Below are 20,989 nucleotides of genomic sequence, written 5' to 3'. Positions count from 1 at the left end.
ACCTAAATTGTTAAATTGATAATTTAATGATGTTGATACCACTGCATCACAGCTGCCAGTACTGATATTTAATATAGTATCGACAATCAAATAATTAAAACAACCATGACGATCTTTCTGTGCTTTTACTAGATGGTTATTTTTACATTACAGTCTCTTCTGAAACTCAAAATAAGAAATAATCATATTCAGGTGTAAAGAATTAGATATAAATTCAAGTTCATTGTATTCCAACAGAAAATTGGTGTAGTTATGAACATTTCTTCAATGTGTAACAGCACAGACTGTGTTTTATCCATAAAAGGTAGAAGACACTGATTGGCTAATGTCAATATTTTCTACTAGCAGTGATCAAACTCCATAGTTTCTATTTTATCTGCTGGTTATTCCATTATCAGTTTGTCGCTGTGTGTGTTTGGCTCGTGTAATCTGTCAGGAAGATGAGGGGCGGAGCAGAAGTGGCTCCAGAAGAAGCACCGGGGATGATGATGGTGTATATATGATCTGTCAGTCTGGCCAGCAAGGATGGCTGTTTGTTTGTGTGTGTGTGTGTGTGTGTGTGTGTGTGTATAGCCACAGTGCTGCAGGCTAAATAGTGCCATTATATTCCTACAGCAACACTAGTCACAGTCAGCTTGAGTCTCAAAGTCCGCTGGGAATCAGAGATATCTCTGCTCAAAGACCGCTGCCACCCCGCTACGCACGTACACACACACACACACACACACACACACACATACATGCGCGCACACACACACAAACACACACACACACACACACACACACACACTCCCTGCGGGCATGGCAGCATGGAGCCAGGTGGGTTAGAAGCGAGAGTGATGTATATGTGTTTATATGTGTGTTTATATTTTTGTCTATTAGATGATGTTTGCACAGTAATGCAGAAATGCTGCCAGTCATACCAATTAAAATAGTATTCAGTGCATCACACGCACCGACACTGGAAAGACAGAAAGAGAAAACTACAAAAGAGACTTTCTCTTACCTCTAGTGGCATCCAATGATGTAAATATTTTTCATTTCATGTGCCCAAGTTTTGAGATATTTGTCTCTGAGATTTCTGCTGTTACAGTGTTACTCCATTAAAAGCATTACAATGGAGGTTAGTGGAGTTTTGTTTTGGCTGCTCACAGCACCAAAATATGACTAAATTCTAAGCAACATTTTTCACTTTTGTCTACATTTCAACATAAATTAATTCTACTAAAAACTGCTCACAGTGTGCGTGCTCTTAGCCAAAGTAACGGGGCCACTGATTCTGAAAAGAGATGTTTCTGCTGACTTTCTTGAAGGTACATTTTCAATGCTGTTAGCACTACAAACAGAGCTCGTTTTGCCTCCATTCAATTAAGGTGGTGAAAGAGATCTCAGGAAACTCTTTAATAACTAAAAACAAAACTATCTGCATGGATAGGTACCACTGGAAGTGAGTGAGAGAGAGAGAGAGAGAGAGAGGTCTAGGACACACAGGGTCCTGATTACATCTGATATACCTTTTATGTGCTTTTGGAACAATCCTTAATGTTTATCATAGACATTGATCGTATATTATTATATATTTAATCAAAAATCCATATTGTACATTGCTGTTTATTGGCTTATTTAAAATAAACATATTCTCTATTTTGCAATACTGTCTGCAATATTGTCTGTGAAAAACAGTAAAAGCACTGAGCTGAGCTGAGCTGAGCTGAGCTGAGGCACCACAGATGGCGGTAGAGCGAGCCCATGGCAGAGCACATATGAGGAGAGAGAGAGAGAGAGAGAGAGAGAGAGAGAGAGAGTGTATTTCCAGCCCTGCGGTCTCGTCTCCTTCACAGCGCTGGAAGGTCAGCCGAGCCTCGAGCCATAAGACTCACTCCCTTTTCACTTCAGTCCCGCTTTTATTCCCGCAGCACCACAGCACTCTTTGACAATTGTCATCATGACGAATCAATATAGACTCTTCACAGTCCCCCACCCCCCGGCTGCCCTTGAGTTTTTAAACACTGATCCAGCAGATAGTCCAGTTAAAGTCTCTTCCCAGGGCCTACATTTTAGAGTTTATCCTTTTTCGCTACCATCCCTCCTTCTGTCTTCTCTATTAGTCCTGTATGCCCTCTCTCCCTCTCATGTCCTCCTCTGTGTATCCCCACTCATCATTTCAAGACTTAACTGGCATGGCTGTTTGTCAGAGACAGTATTTGCTGCACAGGAAACCGTCCAATAAAACATATGTACAGACATTTTGTCCCGGGACACATGACATGTCAAATTCTTGTTCTTGTTCCTTCGATTAAATGAGTCTTTCTCATAACCTACATTCTTTTATTGGAACAATTAGTAACTTTGGGTGAACCACGACTTTTAATCACCACTACGTGTACAGTTTGGAAACAGGGAGATTTTAAAGCATGTAACTCAAAGGCCAGTTAAGGTGTATCAGACATTGTTGCCAGTTTCTGTTTTAGGTGTTTGTGTCCTTTTTTCTCTCTCTGTTCCTCCTTGTGTTGACATCAAACGTTGCAACACTCCGTCTTATTTTCAGCGCCCTGTATTTGTGATTGTGTGCGTGCATGTTTCTCCCCAATCTGGGGTAAAGTTGACAACCAGCGTAAAACCAATCAGTGTGTGTGTATGCTCTGATTAGCGGAGTGCTAAGGCATGCGGCACGTAAGGCGCGAGCGTTAATTCGTGTTGCGAGCATCGCGTTGACTCGTCTCGGCCCTCCGGTAATGAGCAGCAGCGTCGTTATGTGGCTCTGCTTCACGGTGTTTCCTCCCCGTCTCTGTGACACACTGGGCCTTGGTAATTGGTCACAGAGGGGACAGTAAATCTGCACGAGGACGTGGGAGAGAATCAGAGATGGAGAGAAAGAGAGTGTGTGTGTGTGTGTGTGTGTGCTTGCAGGAAGAGGTAGGTGATAGAGGACAGGGGGTGGGTTTCTTTCATCTTCACAGCTTTTTCTCTATAAACCTCCAACTGTTTACAAGGAGTGATGCCTATATGCATACACAAACACACAGTGAGTGCCCCCCCACCCACCTCTACTGCTACCACCCCCACGTATATACAGTAAATGACCTCAGCGCGCTACAGTCTGTGAGTATGGATTCTAATCAGACGTCGGCAGTATTGTGTCTGTCAAACCTGGCCAAGGTTACTTAACCTTCGAGTCTTAATTTCCCTTCCATTTTAGCTCCTTCCTCCATATCAAACATCAGCACATCTATGAGAGAGAGAGAAAAAAAAGGAAAAGAGTGCGGGGAGGAAAATGAAGATTGCCATGCTTGGCTGAAACTCGGAGATGAAAGTAAAGGATGATTCACATTGCTATGGCAAAATGAACTGAACCAAGCTGAGCTGAGCTGTGCTGTGCTGGGCTATTTTTAAACTTCTATACACTGCAGCTACTGGAAGAGCACAATGTGAAGCGGAGCAAATCATTTCTATATCATGAGAGAAGGTATGTGAAATAAGGTTTCCAGGAGAGTATGAGAAAATTTAGATTTTTTTTGGGGGGGGGGGTATGTTGAGGGCTAGTTGACTTAGTTATCACTTGAGAGATGCAGACGTGTACCGAGAAAAATAGAAATTCTTTACGGGATTCAAAGTCAAATCAAAGGATAAAGAGATGCTTAACAACAACAAGCTGACAATCTTGGACGGCATCTTGACTGATCTACAGGCAAAGCAACAGAACTGAATGACAATATTTAAACCAAAAAGTGTGAAACAGTGAATTAAAAACCAAGACTAAGTAGACTAAGACTCATGCTAACATGGTGATGTTTAAGAGGTATCATTTTTACCATGGTCAGCATCTTAGTTTAGCATTCTAACATTTACTAATTAGCACTAAAACACAAAGAGTTTGTGCAGCATAAGTGTAGCCAGGCTAAAAATTAAAAAAACTACAAATGCAAAAGATGCACAGCAGTGAAAGAGTATTATGTCTGTCACCTGGAGGGCCCAGACGCCTCGCGGCTGCTCCCCCCAGCAGTGCAGCGTCATCAGTGTCCAGTTTTTCAGGCCATCAGTGGAGGCGTCATTTGGCCGGGTGTCCAGGAGCAGTGATATGGTGCCGGCTGGAGACTCCAGGCTTATGGAGAGGTCACCGCGACACACGCTGCTGATGCTCACTCTCACCTAGTGAGAGACAGGTGGCAAGGAATAAAAAAGAAGGGAGGTGTGAGCGAGGAAAAAATAGGGGCAACAAGAGAGACTAAGTGGGTGGACAGATATAAGATCAACATGTAAACATGTTGCTGTCAGTCAGTGAGACAGCACTACCTGGTCTATGTTCTTTTTAACATTCTTTACTCATTGATAAGTTGAATTTTTACATTAAAAGAGTACTTTTTAAATGCAGTTCTTCGCTTTCCTTGTTGAGGGTTTGATGAGAAAATCGATTCAACCTTTAGACTGGAAACAGAGGGAACAGCTAGCCTTAATCTGCTGTGTGTCAGCTGATGACAACACTCAGGGATGTTACTGCAACCGGCCAAGAAACAGTCCTGTGCATACACTCCAACAAATCTTTAGTTTTACACCTTGGTTTCTGTATGATTTAAATAAACAAGAAGTAATGTTACTTAGACAGCTTTAGTAATGCTGATGGGTAGACTTTCTTACTTTTAGAGAGAGTCACGCTGCCTGAAACCAGTCTCTGGTTAAGCTAAGCTAACCGGCTTCAGGCTGTATTCAGTGTATAGACATCAGATTGGCGGGGACTATGTCTATTTCCTAAATATGTTAAATGTGAACAAGGCCTGTTTGCACCAATCAGGACACAGTAAAAAAAATATGGGATTCCTGTGAATCATCATTAACATCTGGGCAAATACATGTGACACATGGATGACTGGGTCAGAGTAATTCTGGGATACTGTAAGGCAACACTAACATACATGGTTTCCCCAAGTTTAAATCAAAAACGGCTGAGGGGAATATTAGCTAAATGATTTGAATAAGCACATGTACCCCGCAAAGCCCCATCCCCCTGATTCCCACCGAGTAAACACTCTCCCTGTTCCTGTTCATCACAAGCAGCACATCTGGTGTGACAATGGCACATCGCAGAGAGTGCCGCCAAGCTGCAAAAAGACTGACAGCCCGCTCCTGTTTACAGCGTGTTACCACGGCAACACGTCCATCAATCACACCTCGCAGCGATGGCCTGACCCACGCTTTCTGCCAGGGAGCAGAGCCGCAAAGATGAAGCCTTTTCAATTTACATGCTGACACACTCCCGCTCTCTCTCTCTCTCTCTCCTCGCTATTTCACAAGTACACACACACACACACACACACACATACACACTCACAAACATGGATAAGTCGCACAAACTGAGATGTGCACGTACACAGACACGTACAGGACGTACGCCTGCTGACACAGTCAAACATAAACACATTTGCATGTATGTGCCTGTACTCAAGAAACACAGTTTTGCCATTTTCTGCAAATGACACAGCCAACACATCCCAGTATATCCTTTTTTATCTCGTCTATTCTCAGACAGAACACACAACACAGAACCCCCCAAAAACTATTTGTAGGAAATGCTCAATTGTTCCCGGTTGCGGGCAGCAATGCACTTCTTGATTTGTATGATGTGAGGGTCAAGAGGAAACATGCAATGGCATTAAGAGCCGACTTACAGCAGAACCACAACACAACAATATCTTATATCTCTAAAAAAATATACCTTTTCATACAGTGTAGTCTGAGTATGTTTTAAAACTGCCGCCTGACCTGAACATGCTCCAGAGAGTTGATCTCATTAGTACTCCAACGGCAGGCCTCTGATTGGATGTTCACGCTGACCACCCCTCCTGGAGAAAGGATCCTAAGGAGTAAAACATCGTTATAGATGTCAGTCAGTAGCCAAACATCTTTCTTGCATGCTTAATAGACACTCACACACGTGCACCCTCACCTACAAATTATACAGACACACAAAGCAGTGACAGTATAGATAAGATAAGATGAAAGACGACTGATTACTGTGGGGGAACCATTTTATTGAAGCAGCAATGTGATACAACAAGGGAAACCTTAAAAAAGAATAAAACAGAATTTGAAACCAAAATTAGAATATATAAGCAACAACAATCAGTTAAATCAATAAAAATAGAACATCAGCAACACTGGAGGTTACATAAATTGTTAAAAAAAGACTCATTTACCTGGTAGGATGGAGGGTGACCTTTTGTGTGCACTTCCTCTGTGAAGCAACAGTGTTGAAGTGTGCAGCCTGCTGCACCATCAGCGCTGCATCCAACAATCCAAAGCCATACCTGGAACAAGAAAGGAACATGCACTCCATTATATACTGCATGTGTCTGTGTGTGTACGAGAGGGACATGCATCCTCATATCCTTATATCCTCACACACATGTGACCTGGAGGCTTTTATGTGGGTGGCTGAATGTGCTGCAGGAGTAGCGAAAGTGCTAATGGCTTCGGCATGAGGAGGCAACAAGTATTTGACGAAGATGATGTTGTCCTCTGACACAATCGCTTCCGCTCTGTCCGGGCTGAGGCTGAGGGCTGCTGTTTGTACCGCCTGTAATTGCCTGGGGGATTGATTCTGGACAATGCGCCATCTCACGGACTGTAATCAAGCCTCATTATTCATTCTTTACCACCCCAATCTGGGTGCTGGAGACACAATGGCCGACCCTTAAGCAGCGTCACTGCCTGGTGACTGTGTGACCACTGCCTGTCTTACTCTCTCTACTCCACTTTACTGCTCCTGCTTCGCCGTCTCTTTACATCTCTTTTGAATTATCCTCTCTCATCTTTCCTCTTTGCCCTGTCTTTTTCACAGAGCAGCCTGCTATTCAGTGTTCTTTTCCTCTCTAAATTCTCCTTCACTCTCCTCCATCAAAACTGAATTTCTTGCATCAGAACTCTCCTCTTGCCACTTCAGTGATGTTGAAATCGCAGCCCTCATAAATCTCTCCTTAATTCTCCCTCAAATCTTTCATTTTCACGCACTTTCTCTCTTCCACTTCCCTCTTGTTAAAATCACAGTCCTCAGACTGACTAACAGGGCCGTAACAACCTTCATTCTCCCCATCCCCTCCTCTTTGAAATCCAGAGGGGGTGACAAAGAGCTAATTTCTGCCATTATTACCATACAGACCTTATGCCGTTAATCTGCAATAAGTGAAATTCATTATCCTGATGACGGGGTCTCTTGGAGCGGCAGAGAGAGAGACAGAGACAGGAGAAAGGAGAGAGCTGATCAATAACTCAATCTGCTGCCCTGCATGGGGCTCCATCTCCTCTGTCTCAGACTGTCAGTGTGTCTGAGGAGGAGAGGCAGGAGCTGCAGCCCACACCGTCCTCGTCCTAACAGCACGCCGTGCGATCAATGGACACAATCTAATCAGCCACTATCACCACCAATGACTTTTAGCATGAGGGCCCAGCATAATAGCATCAGGCAGACGGTTGTGTGGGGTTGAGGTGCACTGCTGAAGTTCAAGGTCATTCGGGAGGTTTGTGAAAGCCGCGAAGAGTTGGAGCAAAACACAGCAGACAAGAGCTGAATGCAGAAGACCAGACTAGTGACTGCTAAGGCAGCTGGATCCTTATAAAGAATAAAGATACTTAACATTATTATTTGGCTCTTCAAGCTCGATATGTGCTTATACTACATGACGGGAGGTAAAAGTGTTTTTATTTAGTAATCAAGTCACCAAAAAAACAAACTGATTACAAGGAACTGTCATCCTTAATGCTCCCTCATACATATTTAAAGGTGCATACAAACTAATTTTGCTGTAATGAGACAAAGTAAAAGATAATCCTGGACCTGAAGATTTTTGGCGCATTTCACTCGACTGTTGACATTGAAAAAAGAAGGAAAATATGTTGTGGGGAGAGAGGAGGATTACTTGCAACAGAGGCTCTAAGCCAGAAATGTACATGTCTAAACCACTAGGTCATAAGGACACCTTAGACTAGCGCTGCATTGACACAGCGTTAGGGGCATGCTGTTTCAGGTAGTGGCGAGACAATGAAACAGGATCCTGGGGGGCTGGTTTGAGTAACACATCCATGAGAAGGCTTATCAGATGTCAAAACACTGCACAGGAGCTTATAATGCTTTGAGACAGGATTTTATGACTATAAAAAGGAATGTGTGTTTTCACGTATTAGCTGATCAACAGTACAGGACCTTGCAGCTAAAGTTAAGCAAGATTTTGCTTTTTTTTTGCTGGGTGAGTCTGAGTCTGCTACTGAAGACACACATCTAAGAAAATAAGTCACAAATATATACTTCCATTTTTACAAAAGGTTCAGTATTTTCCTAAAGCAGCTGGGCATTGAATTTGTTGGCCAACATCACTCCAACAGGAGTAAACAGTGTATTTATAAAGAACTTTTTTCGGCAGCCCTGTCTTTTAAGTGGGCACACACATCTTTTCAGTTTGCCACGGCTAATGATATGAAATTTGGGTCTTAAAGCACTAAGGACTCCTGGTATTTTCAAGAAATTATTCCTCATTATTATAATATTCATGGTTTAGTATCAAGATTAACTCATGTTAGTTCTGGAGTTATTGTCTTTTCATGAAGGTATATACTTGTTCAGGATTTGGCTAAAACTAAAATGGAGACGTACAATAAAAACAACAGAAATGATAATATTTCACCTAAGATATTCCACAGTGGGGGGAAAACTGATACCCTGACATCTCATAAAACAGAAACTGTTGGTGACCGGGGCTTGCCACCCTGCTCCCTTTTAGTGATTAAATATACCCTCCCCACCCCGTACCCCTTAGCGAGAGCTGTGCACCTATTAAATCCTACAGCTCCCACAGATCGATCGGGCCTGCCCCAGCTCCACGGCCATAAAACCCACACAGACATATATCTGATAGAGAAAGCTGCAGGAAACAGGTTTACCCACGATGGAACATGATGAAAATGACAGATTTTATGTCCCCTGGCATGTCAATGAAACACCACTGCTGAGCTGAGCCGCTTCTCGAGGAGACTCTCCGGCCTTTCCAGCTGTCTCATCATCAGTAGCAGGAAGCGAAAAGACTAACACACTGCTACCTTCAGGCAGAGCCTTATGATCTCTCCATATAGAAATGTGTGCATAACAGGATGCATAGATGTTTTGGTCTTTAATAGTAGTTTAGTCGCAGGACTGCAGATTTTGTCTGATGAATGTGAGTGTGAGATTTTTGGAAACACAGCAAAAACGTTGAAGATTAAAATGTCTTTAAGATGAAAATCACATAATGTTATACATATCAAGCAATTAGTCAGAAAACACAGTCATCAAATTTTCAACTTGTTCTTTCTCCACCCCCTGCGTGGTCGGAGGGAGGTTGAGCCAAGCCGACTATAGAGTGACAGCCGATCTTCTGTCCACGCAGCACGAAGCATGTTAAACCCCCGACCCCCGCCTCCACACATATCGAATCTTCAGCCCTCGCATTTTCTCCATCCACTTTCACTCCTCAACGACAAATGCCCTTGCAAACTCTTACTCCCTCCTTCTTTTTATCCATTAGGATGAAGGCCACTCCCCCCCCACCACTCCATGGGGCCTCTTTGTAACTGTCGAGGAACCCTTTTCACTTTTTGTTCTGCGGGCCTTCCCGGGTCCTTTCTCTGTTGATATTCACACCATCTGCCAGCAGCAGAGGAAGGTGCACACAAACCCAACCAGCACTAAGACATCAAGATCTCCAGGGTCGAGGTCTTTGCTTCGTCTTTGCACATGGCATTAAAAACACTGTTTTAACAACTGGTATGCTGCAGCCAAAACAGCATAACTGCAGTTATCCAGGGGCCTAGCTACAGCGGTCTCACCCCTTGTTTGCAATGGTACGTCCTGCTAAGTCCCCTCCAATAGAAGTGGCTGTAAAGAATCACTCAAGCCGCACTAAGCAGCTGCCTGTGAGTTAGGTCATTTTCCCAGGAGCCACAGAGTGGGCATTGGCAGGACCTCAAAAAGAGGGGACACCATCTGTTCAGCGCCTGAAAAGGTTGGTGACACCTTCTGTGGTACCAACAACTTCTAATTAAGTGGCCAGGAATGCAGTAGCAGCTCCAGCACATGATTGGTGGGCTTGCCTTAGTTATCCTGACGACAACACAGCAGACCCCCGGTCAGTTTCACGCACCTCTCCTTCACATCTGGCCATGGGCTAATGAAAAATCAACCAAGAGTGGATCCAATAAACACTTGATGAAGGTGACACATGACTGGACAAACAATAACTATATTTACTTTTGTTTCTCTGATTTTTTTGTCCCCCTTTTGTGGCACTTAATTAATGTTTATCAGGAGCTTAGAAAACTGCATTAGCCCTATGGTCAATCCCAGTGCGGTTTGTTTCTGTTATATCATGATGCCCTAATTTCATTAACACTGGGATTTAAATGAAATAACAAATAGACTTAACATTCTTCTGATTTCCATCGCTCTTACAGCCAAATCTGCCGCTAAGAAATGTTACTAATTAGGCTTATTAAGTAATTAAGAAGAGGTCTTAATTATATCTGCACCACTGGGACCTGAACGGCTATAGCCATGAAATGCTGTGCCGCGCTGCTCATCTTTGTTGGTTTGGATGTTGTACACTTTCATCCATTCAAAGACGTATTTTTTAGGCGGTATTAGGCAAATATCTGTCTGACTTAAAATTACAGAGACAGAAACACTCAGCAGCCGTCACCAGCACAGCCTCAAAATGTCAAGTGAATTACCTTGCAAAGAGTTAAAAGTTTAATGAAATATATTGCAGGGAGGAAAATGAGGGGTTTGGCACAGGCATAGACTTATTCTCAGGAGAATGGGCACCAAACAGCCCTCTCAGTCTCTACAGCCATCAGTCAAAGTGGTAGCCACCCGTCCCCTTCTCTTACACAAGGAGACTTCTCTGGAAGCCACAATGATCTATACCCCATGACCTCACTCTCAGTGTCCAACATATTTTGATTTGTAGCTCGAGTGTTATTCAAACACAAATTCAAAAGAGGATGAAATTCAGTAGAGAGCTTTTGTTGGACGCACACCAAGGTACAGTCCTTTTAGATGTCTCTGCCCTTGTGGGGAAAAGAGAGAGAGGGGGAGAGGACTGAGTAAGCACTGAGCTACAAGCTTGGCATAAGATTCCCTCCCGGGTCCCGAGTGCTTTTCTTTCACTCTGGACAAAGCAAACACTGAACTAGCGGCCTTTGTTTGCCTCTTCAAAGGGACGATGCCATATCACTAAATGTGATAGAGCAAACAGAAATGTAAGGATCAAAAACAAAGTCTGTTTTTGTGATTTTATTGAAAGGTATGACATCTGCTGCATGATTTCTTTATGGGAGCTACATAGAGTTCAACATTCAGTATTCTATGTGCATTATTAAAGAATAAAAGATGATTATGCTTTAGGTTACAGGTGTTGCACATGGAGCTCAAAGACCTCAGTGCATCTAGATCAAATCACATGATAGAAAGCAGACATGCATAAATAGTATATGCAGTATCAATACACATGAATCAATTGGGAAACAATGCTGATATCAGATCTTTCTATAAGATTAATCAGTTAACTCGTGTGGTTTGTCAACACTGGCTTTACTTTCTCATTGTTTGGGTTCCCACATTCCCAACAGTATGTGTGTAAAAATGGTAGCCTAATAAATCTACCAGTGTTCTCCTACACATTTTCTTTTATAAAGGTATATATTCCTTTTGTTTAACAAATGGTATCAATAGGCAAAGAAATTGACATTTTATTATCCTACAGAGTGATGTTACTTATGTTTCAGGTTACAAAACTTCAAGAAGAGGGAATCCTAATTGAGTTATTTGGGATTTGGAAAGAGTAGTTCTGTGAAAAAGTGCTGTCACCACCAAACATAGAGAAATATAGAGCAGCTGGGGCGTTTGACAGCCCAAGCAGAAGTAACACATCATTTTCTGTAGAAGTCATCAGTTCAAAATCATTTTGTAAGTAATCATCATAGAATTGTGACAATTATGAGTTATAGAGGGCCCCGAACACAACATTAGGGTTAACCAAATCAAATATTGTTGGTCATTAGTTAGTGCTATGCTTTGCAGAAACTTTTGTAATTTTTTTTTTTTTTTTGAACGTATTGCTGCAAATGATGATGTGTATGAGAGGTGGAGACTTCTGCTCCACAAACTCCAGAGCAGATTTATGTTACCAACAACTTGCTGTCAGCTAATTGTGGTGGCAACATAATTTAATTCTGAGTGAAAACAAGGGAGCTGAGGAAGACGACTGTGCAGACTGTTATGGAACTTTATTCTGAAATTTCTGCTGCTTTTCTACCCCTCTAGTAAAATATCAAAATTGCTACTTGTACATGAATTATGCATTAGTGGAGGTTTAGAGGAGCACAGGGTCCCTACAACCCCCCACCCGTCTTGTAGCGCAGCAGGGTGGAGTGGAGCGGGGTGGTGTGTTTCTGTGTGTGTGTGTTGGGGTTTGGGCAGAGGGGTGTACAGGCACCCTTCTGTTTGCCTGCTGCACCCCCCTGCCGGGAGACACGGCACCCCCTGCAGGAGGTGCAGCGCTCCACTTCCCCTGTCCCTCAGGGCGAGTCGGTGTATGTCACACACAAACACACACAAGGCTCATTCAGCCCAGTTTATCTGCTGACCCATCAATCAAATGCATATCCACATGCCCACAAACACACACGCACACGAAATTAACATCAACATTTTGTATCTCGGCGTACAACTGGAGTCGCACAACACTTTCAGCTGATCCATGTTCTACTCCAAAAAGTTCAAAGAGAGGAAGTTACGGTAATGAGGAACAAGGACAAGATGTAAAAGATATGCTGTCATGTGATGTGATTGTCTCAACAAACCTGTTCTGTCTAAATAACCAATCAAGATTTCAGGTCAAGAGTCAAAGTCACACCACTGGCCTATCCCTCCCTGACACACCCACACACACTCATGTATGGTCTCAAACATACCGTACACACTCAGATATGGTCACACGCACTGTATTCTCTGCACTGTATGAGATATTCACATACACTCCTCAGATACACACACACACACACACACACACACACACACACACACACACACACACACACACACACACACACACACACACACACACACACACCCATAAAGCCTCCACTTCTTCTCAATTAGCCAACAATTACCCACACATACATCTACTCTCCTTTCACAGGAAACAAAATCATTGCATAGCTACTCTGATATTAACCGATGGTGGGATTGTTAGTCTGTTGATAAGCCAACTGTTATTTCCCTGCACACACACATACACACATATTCTCTCTCTTCTAAAAACACATGTACGTAGACCACAGGCTCAGTCACAGAGTAATTGGCTCGGCAATGAAAAAACAGGTGGTCTGGATAATTAATTAATCTATCTGGCTGCGGCAGAGACACAAGGCCAGTTTTACAACCCCACCAGGGAGACAGGGGAGAGAGAGAGAGAGAGAGAGAGAGAGAGAGAACTGCTGCCCTCAGACGATCTATGGCCTTGCATGAAATGGAAATGGTTTGCCAGAATTCATTAGGTGCGTACAGACTCACATTTCACACAAAGACACACACGCACATATTCCATATCCCTTACACCTGTGCACCCTCACAAAACACACACACACGTGCTCAAAAACAAGCCCGCAAAATGCACACAGACGCTCTCTGAACTGTATATTCATCTAGATTTACAGAGCTGACAGAGTTGTGAGGTTATTGATCTTCAGTCAGTTCACAGACAGACCAAACGGGACCAAACCAGGCTGTTCTCAACACATTTTACAGACAAGATTATACTGTTGTATTTACAGTGATAAACGTGGGAAAATCACAAGAGGAGATAAAATTCTGACACAAGTCAGCTCTCCTTCCCACTGGAAACTTCATCTCTTCATTACTTGATTCCTCTGGAATCACATGTATCTTACAGGTGGGCACTGAATGTTGAGTTTGTAGTTGGTTCTCATTTTTAATGATTAGGACTGGGTATTGAAGGTGAGTTTTTGTTTGGTACTGACTGAAATGTTTACTTACAGCCCATTTCCATTGCAGGAACTTTTTCAGGGCCCCAGAAAAATTTATAAAACTAAGAAAAAAATTGTTTTGACAGGAGGAACCAAGATTTAAATTTAGCTAATTTGCCGTAGCCCCTAATATTCCTTTCTCAAGGGTTGGGACTTTATTATGGACCAGGAATGTTCGGTTCCTAATATGCAGGGCTGAGACTTCTTTCAACATCTGTATGTATCCTTTATGATTCACCACATCCATTCAAATATCAGAGTCATGCAACAATACAAAGGCAGAGTTAACAAGACGTGTCGCTATTTTTAATTTTACAGCTACTGAAGTAATTTGCTACAACTCAGACACAATCGAAAAATAAACAGGAATCCACAAAAGAATTCAGTTCCTGTGCTGGCTTCTTAGTTCGCAGCACTATTTTGTTGAAACAGGGCGTTATTCCTTGATCAGATAGTCTACAGTTTTGCCAATTTTAGGTTGTTTCATTTAGGCAAAGTGCTAGTATGGCTGCTTGTGTTTAATGTTTGAGAATTTTGGTCTCTTTTCTTAAGTGAAAAGAAGTTTTTTTTTTCTTTATATATTTCATTAAGTAAGCCTTTAAAAGCTAGTTTTGTTTATGTATTGGTACCCAATTCAGGTACTGAATCTACACTCTAACTAAAAACTAAAAACGATTCGCAGCCTTACTGGTAACAACTGAGTTTAATGTTATTTTACTCTTGAACACTTTGTGAGGTAGTCTGGGTGAGAGGAGAAGCTCACAAAAATGCCTAATGCAGTGTACAAATATAAATGAGGACGAACCAAACAAATAAGGGAACGTTCTGTAAAAGCAACAGAATATTGTATTGAGAAATGCACTCTGCTTTAGAGAGTGGTGTCAAAATACACTTCTTGACTGCTGGCAGAGGAGTGTGGTGAAGAGAGTAAGGTAAGAGAGGAGTGCAGCTTTTCCACAATCCCAGACAGTTTGTCTGTCAGACTCATGAAGGGATGTGGAACTTGAGAGTATTTTTTCTCTTCTTTTTCTACCACGAATCTGTGTTAGTGGTTGTCAGATCTAACAACAGGATGGGAGAATACAACACACACACACGCACACACCTCAGCTGAGGAGGGAAGTGGCAGGTACATCACGTCTATGGTAATAGAACAGCAGATGGAACTGGCAGGCACACACAGCACCTTACACACATATTCTTGCATGTGTACACACCCACTTGTTCATACATAGTAAAAACACACCGACACAAACATGCAAGAACAAGCTGCTTTTACCTTACGCTGACGAAATATCACGTCTGAAAATAAACACACCGCTATAATCCACACATGCGCTTAGCAAAATGTGAGTCTGACTTTCTCCTGTCAATGTGTTAAACAGTGCAGGTCAGCTACAAATGGCTCCTTCCTCTTAATAAAAAGAAAGAGGTATCACAGCGCTGGTCCTAGAGGGTGTTGTCTGTTTTTGACCTGTCTCTCCAGGGCATCATATGAGCACCGGTGTAGCTACTGGCCTTGATAATCTGAAAGATAAATCATCTTCAGTCGCTCTCTGACAGCCTGACAGACAGACAGGCCTAAGTACCTGGGAGGGTGGCAAAGAGACACTTTAAAATCTCCAGTGATGAGGAGTACTGCTGTGAAGAAAACAGTCAGCCGCCCCGAGCTCCCTCCTATCCCCCAGAGTCTCTGGCTGCCATTTTGGCTGCATCTCAAGGCGCTATTCGGCTCTATCTCATGTCACCGTTCTGGCTGTCGTTCAACTCTCATGTTGGCTTCCGTTCAGCCTCCATTCTGGCTTTCGTTCAAGCTCCACAGTGGCTGTGTTTCGGGGGCTTCATTGTGGCTCTGTTTCAGCAAAGTCCCCCACACCCTCCCCCTTTCAGTTTCAGCACCCCAGGTAGCTGGCCTCCTGCCCGGCATGCAGATCAGTGGGAGATCCAGGCTCAGGCCTTTTGTTTGGGGTGGCATTTTGCCTTTGTTTTCCCATCTCGCCTGTAATCTAAACACCCAAAACATCTCATGCTTGACAAATCGGCCCTGAGACGAGGGAGCAGCGGAAGACAAACGGCTGGAAGCGGTTCAACCCCAGGCAGGACTGATGGTGTCCGACTGGGCCTGACCTCCCAAAGGTTAAAGACACGTTCACTTACAAAGCAATCAATTACCCAGGCTGTGTGGGCGCTTTTAACCAACCTCCCCTCCTGCCTTCCACACAGCCGGTGTTATTGATGAGGGTCCCAGTGTACAGCACACTCCAACCTGGAGTGTGTATTACATTTCACAATTGAAATAAATCTCAGATTCTTAGTGTTACTGCCTACCTGAACCTCTCTCTTGCTTTATATCGTCTTTCTCTCGCTCTCCTCCTGCCCTCCCACCCCTTCCTTCCTGCCTCCCTCCTTCTACTCCCTTCTCTCTGCAGGTTGTTGTAGCAGGTTTATTCTGGTGGTTGGGCTCCGTGGGCCCAGGCAGGCCCCTCAGCTGTTCCGCTGGGTTTGTAATTACCATTTCATTAAGAATGACAGTTTCGGGGGTTGAAGCACCATTTCATCCGGGTCTCGTGGGGAAGGCGCTTGCCAAATTTCCAGTGTGAGTGGCAATTATCTCTCTTCGTGTCTGCAATTCACCATTTTGTACTTAGCGGCTTGACAACGGCTAGGAACATTTTGTTGGAGTAATAATAGGTCTGGGATATTTACACTGTAGCCCATTTAGGCTTAGCTCTTAGCTGAACAGACTGATATGAGCAATCAGACGAGATAGAAACAGAACAACTAAAAGAAACACACAGAGACAGTGCCTTCTATGAGGCGGCACAAAAACTGGGTAGAGAGGTAGTGTATTGATTTGAGGTTCGATTTATTTTTTGTATAAGGTCATTCTGGGTCTGAGTGCTCAAGTAATATATTTTTTGTTTTGGATTCCATCATTGTGTTTTTTTTACTGCAATTTTGCTTCTTGTAATGTTCTCTCTTGGCCAATTGTCAAAAATGACTCTTAATCTCAGTGGGGCTACTTGGTTCAACTTTAAAAGTTAAGCTAAAGCATTACTAAGTGTTTTTCTGCCTTGCAAAGTAGAGCTAAAATATGAGTTACTGTGTGCTCTATGGAAATATACAGTAAGAAATACGTACAGAACCAGAAATTCAACCACTTTACTTGTGAACATCTATCATATGTGACCTCTGCTCTCTCTGAATGCCAACATTTTTTTAATCGCCTTCTCTTTTGTCTTAATGCACTGCTTGTACAGTCACTCATATGTATCTGTATGCAAAGTACTGTACAGTATGTGCATACATCGCTTGTCTGCAGTATTGGAGATGAGACACAATCTACAGTCCTCATTCCATATATACTCATTCCTTATATGTGGCTTCAGCACTTTGTGTTAGACAAATCAAGTTGATATCTTACAAAGTTGCAGTTTTAAGTACAAAATCCTCTCTCTCTCTTTCCCAGTCTGGTAATTCATGGTATGATGACTGAAATTATTATATAATGTAGGTGATACGTGAACCATGAAAAAGAAATGGCTGAAAATAAACAGCAGTCCGTACCACAACTGCACTTAAGCCATCAGAGATGCCAAAGAAAGCTGACAGGAAGCATGAGAATATGTATCCTTTACAATAAAAGGGGTAAGCTTAGTCCACTTGGAAGATGACAGAGCCCCCTGCTTTTGTGTTGTGATTGCTCTGAAAGCACCAGACTGAAGGAGCAAACACAAAGGTTAAACTAGAAAAGAATTGGTTTGTACAATGTGTCTGTAGTAGACATCTCGGCCTCGTCCTCATAGAGAGGAGGAGAGGCAATATTGTTAAAATAGGGGGATAACAGTGCAGATTTTTATACAGTCCATCCTGGAAGACATTCCTCATGTTGCACTCAGTTGGACACACAAAAAGTGAAAGAAATATTTGTGTAACAAATGAAAAAAAGAGAACTAGAGAAAGTCTTGCTACCGTCTCAACTCCATCCACCTGCACTAGTGCAGGAAGTGGGCGAAAATGTCGGATTGTCAGTTAAAGAAACGAAGGAGAGAAGGAACAAAAGAAATTGTCGGACTCAATTCTGGTGTTGGAAAGGTGTGAGGGGGAGAGGTCTCCGAAGCCATTCCACCATCTGACAAGCACTTTTAATGAAGTATACTGGCAGCTTAAGCAGGTGGGGAGTAAACACAGCATGAAAAGCATATAGAAGTGGTAGAGTGATGTCAATAAATATCTAGTTAAGTTGGAAATAACACACTTTAGTGTGAATATATAACAACACTAGCTTCTTTCACAAATTCATGGCATTTATGATGGTTTCAGCCAGCCAAAAAAATTTAATAAATGGAAACTTTTTCCTCTCCACTTCTTTCTTTCCGATGTAGTTGCTCTAGGAAGAGATCACTTCAGGGCCAGTATGGACAGGTCGAATTATTATGGCAAACGATAACTCTTCCAACACACATATAGACATACAAGTATTATATTACGATAAACGTGAAGAAATTTGAATGTTTATGTTTGTGAATGCCCGTGTAAATGAGTGTGCACAGCAAACAGGAGACAGGAAGTGTGTGAGCCTCTTAAGTGTGTGTCTGTCTATGTGTTTACTCCTCCCTCATAACAACAAAAAAAAATGGCAGGCGTCCGCTGTGTTGAGTTATAGTGACATGACTCACACGATCTCTACTGTGAGTGACGGCTGCAGCTCTTTTAATTGCACGTCTGCGCTGAATGATGGGATACTTAATTCCTACACATTCCACACAATTGCTTTTCACACTGGCAGAGGCCTGGGGAGGCAGCGGAGGCTTTCTGTGGCCATATGGAGAGGGAGCCAGAGCCCGAGCTGAGTGATCGGGAGCTTACCGCCTCATCCCTGCACCAGACTGGCTGCTATACTGTACTGGAGCTGCAGACGGGCACGGGAAGCAGCACTGCTAATGAAAGACATTGCACACACACCACAAGGCATACATACAACCGGGATGTGGTGAGATGTGGTAAGATTTAGCTTTTGTCACTTAAACACATTCCCCAATATCTCAACACACTCGTCAGTGGTCTCATACTACATACATATACAAACATAAACCTACATAAAAACAACCAAACACACAAAAAAAACACACACACATTGTCCCTAACGCACAAGCGCAATTTCATACACACCCACACACACTCATGTATGGTCTCAAACATACCGTACACACTCAGATATGGTCACACGCACTGTATTCTCTGCACTGTATGAGATATTCACATACACTCCTCAGATACACACACTCACTCACTCACACACACACAGTCAGCTGTATAAAGTGTGTTGACAGTTCTGTCAGCTCATGGTAGCACCATCAGGCTCCCTGCTGTCCCGTGAATGGGTCACTTCTCCTTCATCTCTCTTATCGTTCAGTCACATCGCCTGTTTTCTGTTGAGTCTGGAGTAAGAGGAGTGCTCCAGTGCTACGGTAGTTAGATAGTGCGGTAACACTCCGACCTCAGCTTTTCTCATACTGGATTCTCGGTGGCTATGAAACCGATGGCTGGATGGTGACGTGGTGAAACGAAATATACAGAACCAGCGGGTCTTTGGCACACATATTCTCTATGTGGATTTTCTTGCTTTTTCAAGTCCACAGCCAGGCTAACCACACCGTGGGACTGTAATTCACATGGTGAAGAAAACTAAACACTTTGAAGATATTTAAGTTTCAGACGAATATAAATTTTGACCTGATGGTGGTGACAGGATAAAAGCCAAACAAAGACCCTGCATGTGGTAATGTCTTTTGACATTTGTTGAGATATTTCACTCTGAACTACAAATGCAAACCTGGGGGTGGCGCTAGTGTAGATGAAACATAAGGGGATCACCAATGTCAGTAGGATTTATCCTCTGGGGACCATAAAATGTCAGGACAATAACATCCAGCAGCTTTTTGTGATATTTGTGTGTGGGACAAAGTTTGGACTAACCAAACAACATTCCCAGTATATTCCATACACACATCATAATATGATCATGCCATTATGTTGTTAACACAGAAACAGGCTTTTCCATTCTGACAGAAACAAAAATATTGCTGCAAAACTGAGACCTTGCAATAGTTTGGCATTAAAAATGGGCTTAAGTTGTAGTCTATCATGTTACTTGTCCTCTGATTCAAACACTTTCACTAGTGTTTCTGCACTTGTCAGTCAAGCTACTGTATCTAGCACTGGCATTTGTAATTGGAAATGTAAAAAAACATCAGTTCTAGTGGGCTAGAGGATTTTTCTGGGAAAGTCTTACCAGACACTTATAGTTCAGAACTGCAAATGTTAAAGCTTGCATGAATTTGATATTCATCAAAAAGAATAGTTCTCTATAAAAATGTTGCTTATTATTACTCGAAACATGCTGAATGTCAGCACAAGTATTAGCTATTGGCAGAATGAATGGAATCATACTGGTATTGGCGTCAGATGTAGCGGTTAAATGTCAGCTCCGAGAACAGCTAGGAGTACTGTTCATTGATGTGACCCTGGAAATACCCTGGCCCTCACAGACCCCAACATGCCCCTGTGCATGCAAAGTAAGGACAGAGAGAGAGAGAGATGTATGGTATATATGGAGAAAGAGAGCCTACTAATGCATTTAGAAACCAGGCCTCGTTTAACGAAAAGCCCTTAATGACTTTAATTGATCTTTATTAGCTTCAATTAGAGAGGGACACTTGGGGGAAAACAAGGTTGTGATTCCTGCAGACAGATCAGAGGTGAGCAGCATCAAGGCAAAATCATGGAGAGAGAGAGAGGGAGAGACGTACAGACTAAAGAAGAAGAAACTAAACAAAAGTCTTTACAGATACCCAATGGTATTTGGCTTATTGTGATTAAAATATATTAATTATATTTTGCATTTAGTCTGAGTTCACGT

At 42.7% G+C, this 20,989-nt stretch overlaps 1 protein-coding gene across 1 annotated transcript in view; it reads right to left on the bottom strand.

Annotated features, from left to right (window-relative positions):
• Positions 1–20,989, bottom strand: part of LOC139204796 (proprotein convertase subtilisin/kexin type 4-like) — a 150,145-nt gene that overhangs the window by 14,802 nt on the left and 114,354 nt on the right. Inside the window, exons 13-15 of the mRNA XM_070834796.1 lie at positions 6,192–6,302; positions 5,758–5,851; positions 3,964–4,149 (exon numbers count right to left, since the gene is read on the bottom strand). Coding sequence (XP_070690897.1) covers positions 3,964–4,149; positions 5,758–5,851; positions 6,192–6,302 — 391 coding nt within the window. The remainder of the gene's footprint in view (positions 1–3,963; positions 4,150–5,757; positions 5,852–6,191; positions 6,303–20,989) is intronic.

This window comes from Pempheris klunzingeri, chromosome 8 (assembly GCF_042242105.1).
Source record: "Pempheris klunzingeri isolate RE-2024b chromosome 8, fPemKlu1.hap1, whole genome shotgun sequence".
In the NCBI taxonomy this organism is placed as follows: Eukaryota; Metazoa; Chordata; class Actinopteri; order Acropomatiformes; family Pempheridae; genus Pempheris; species Pempheris klunzingeri.
The sequence above is the reverse complement of the archived record's forward strand: the minus strand, read 5'-3'. Positions and strand labels throughout refer to the sequence as shown.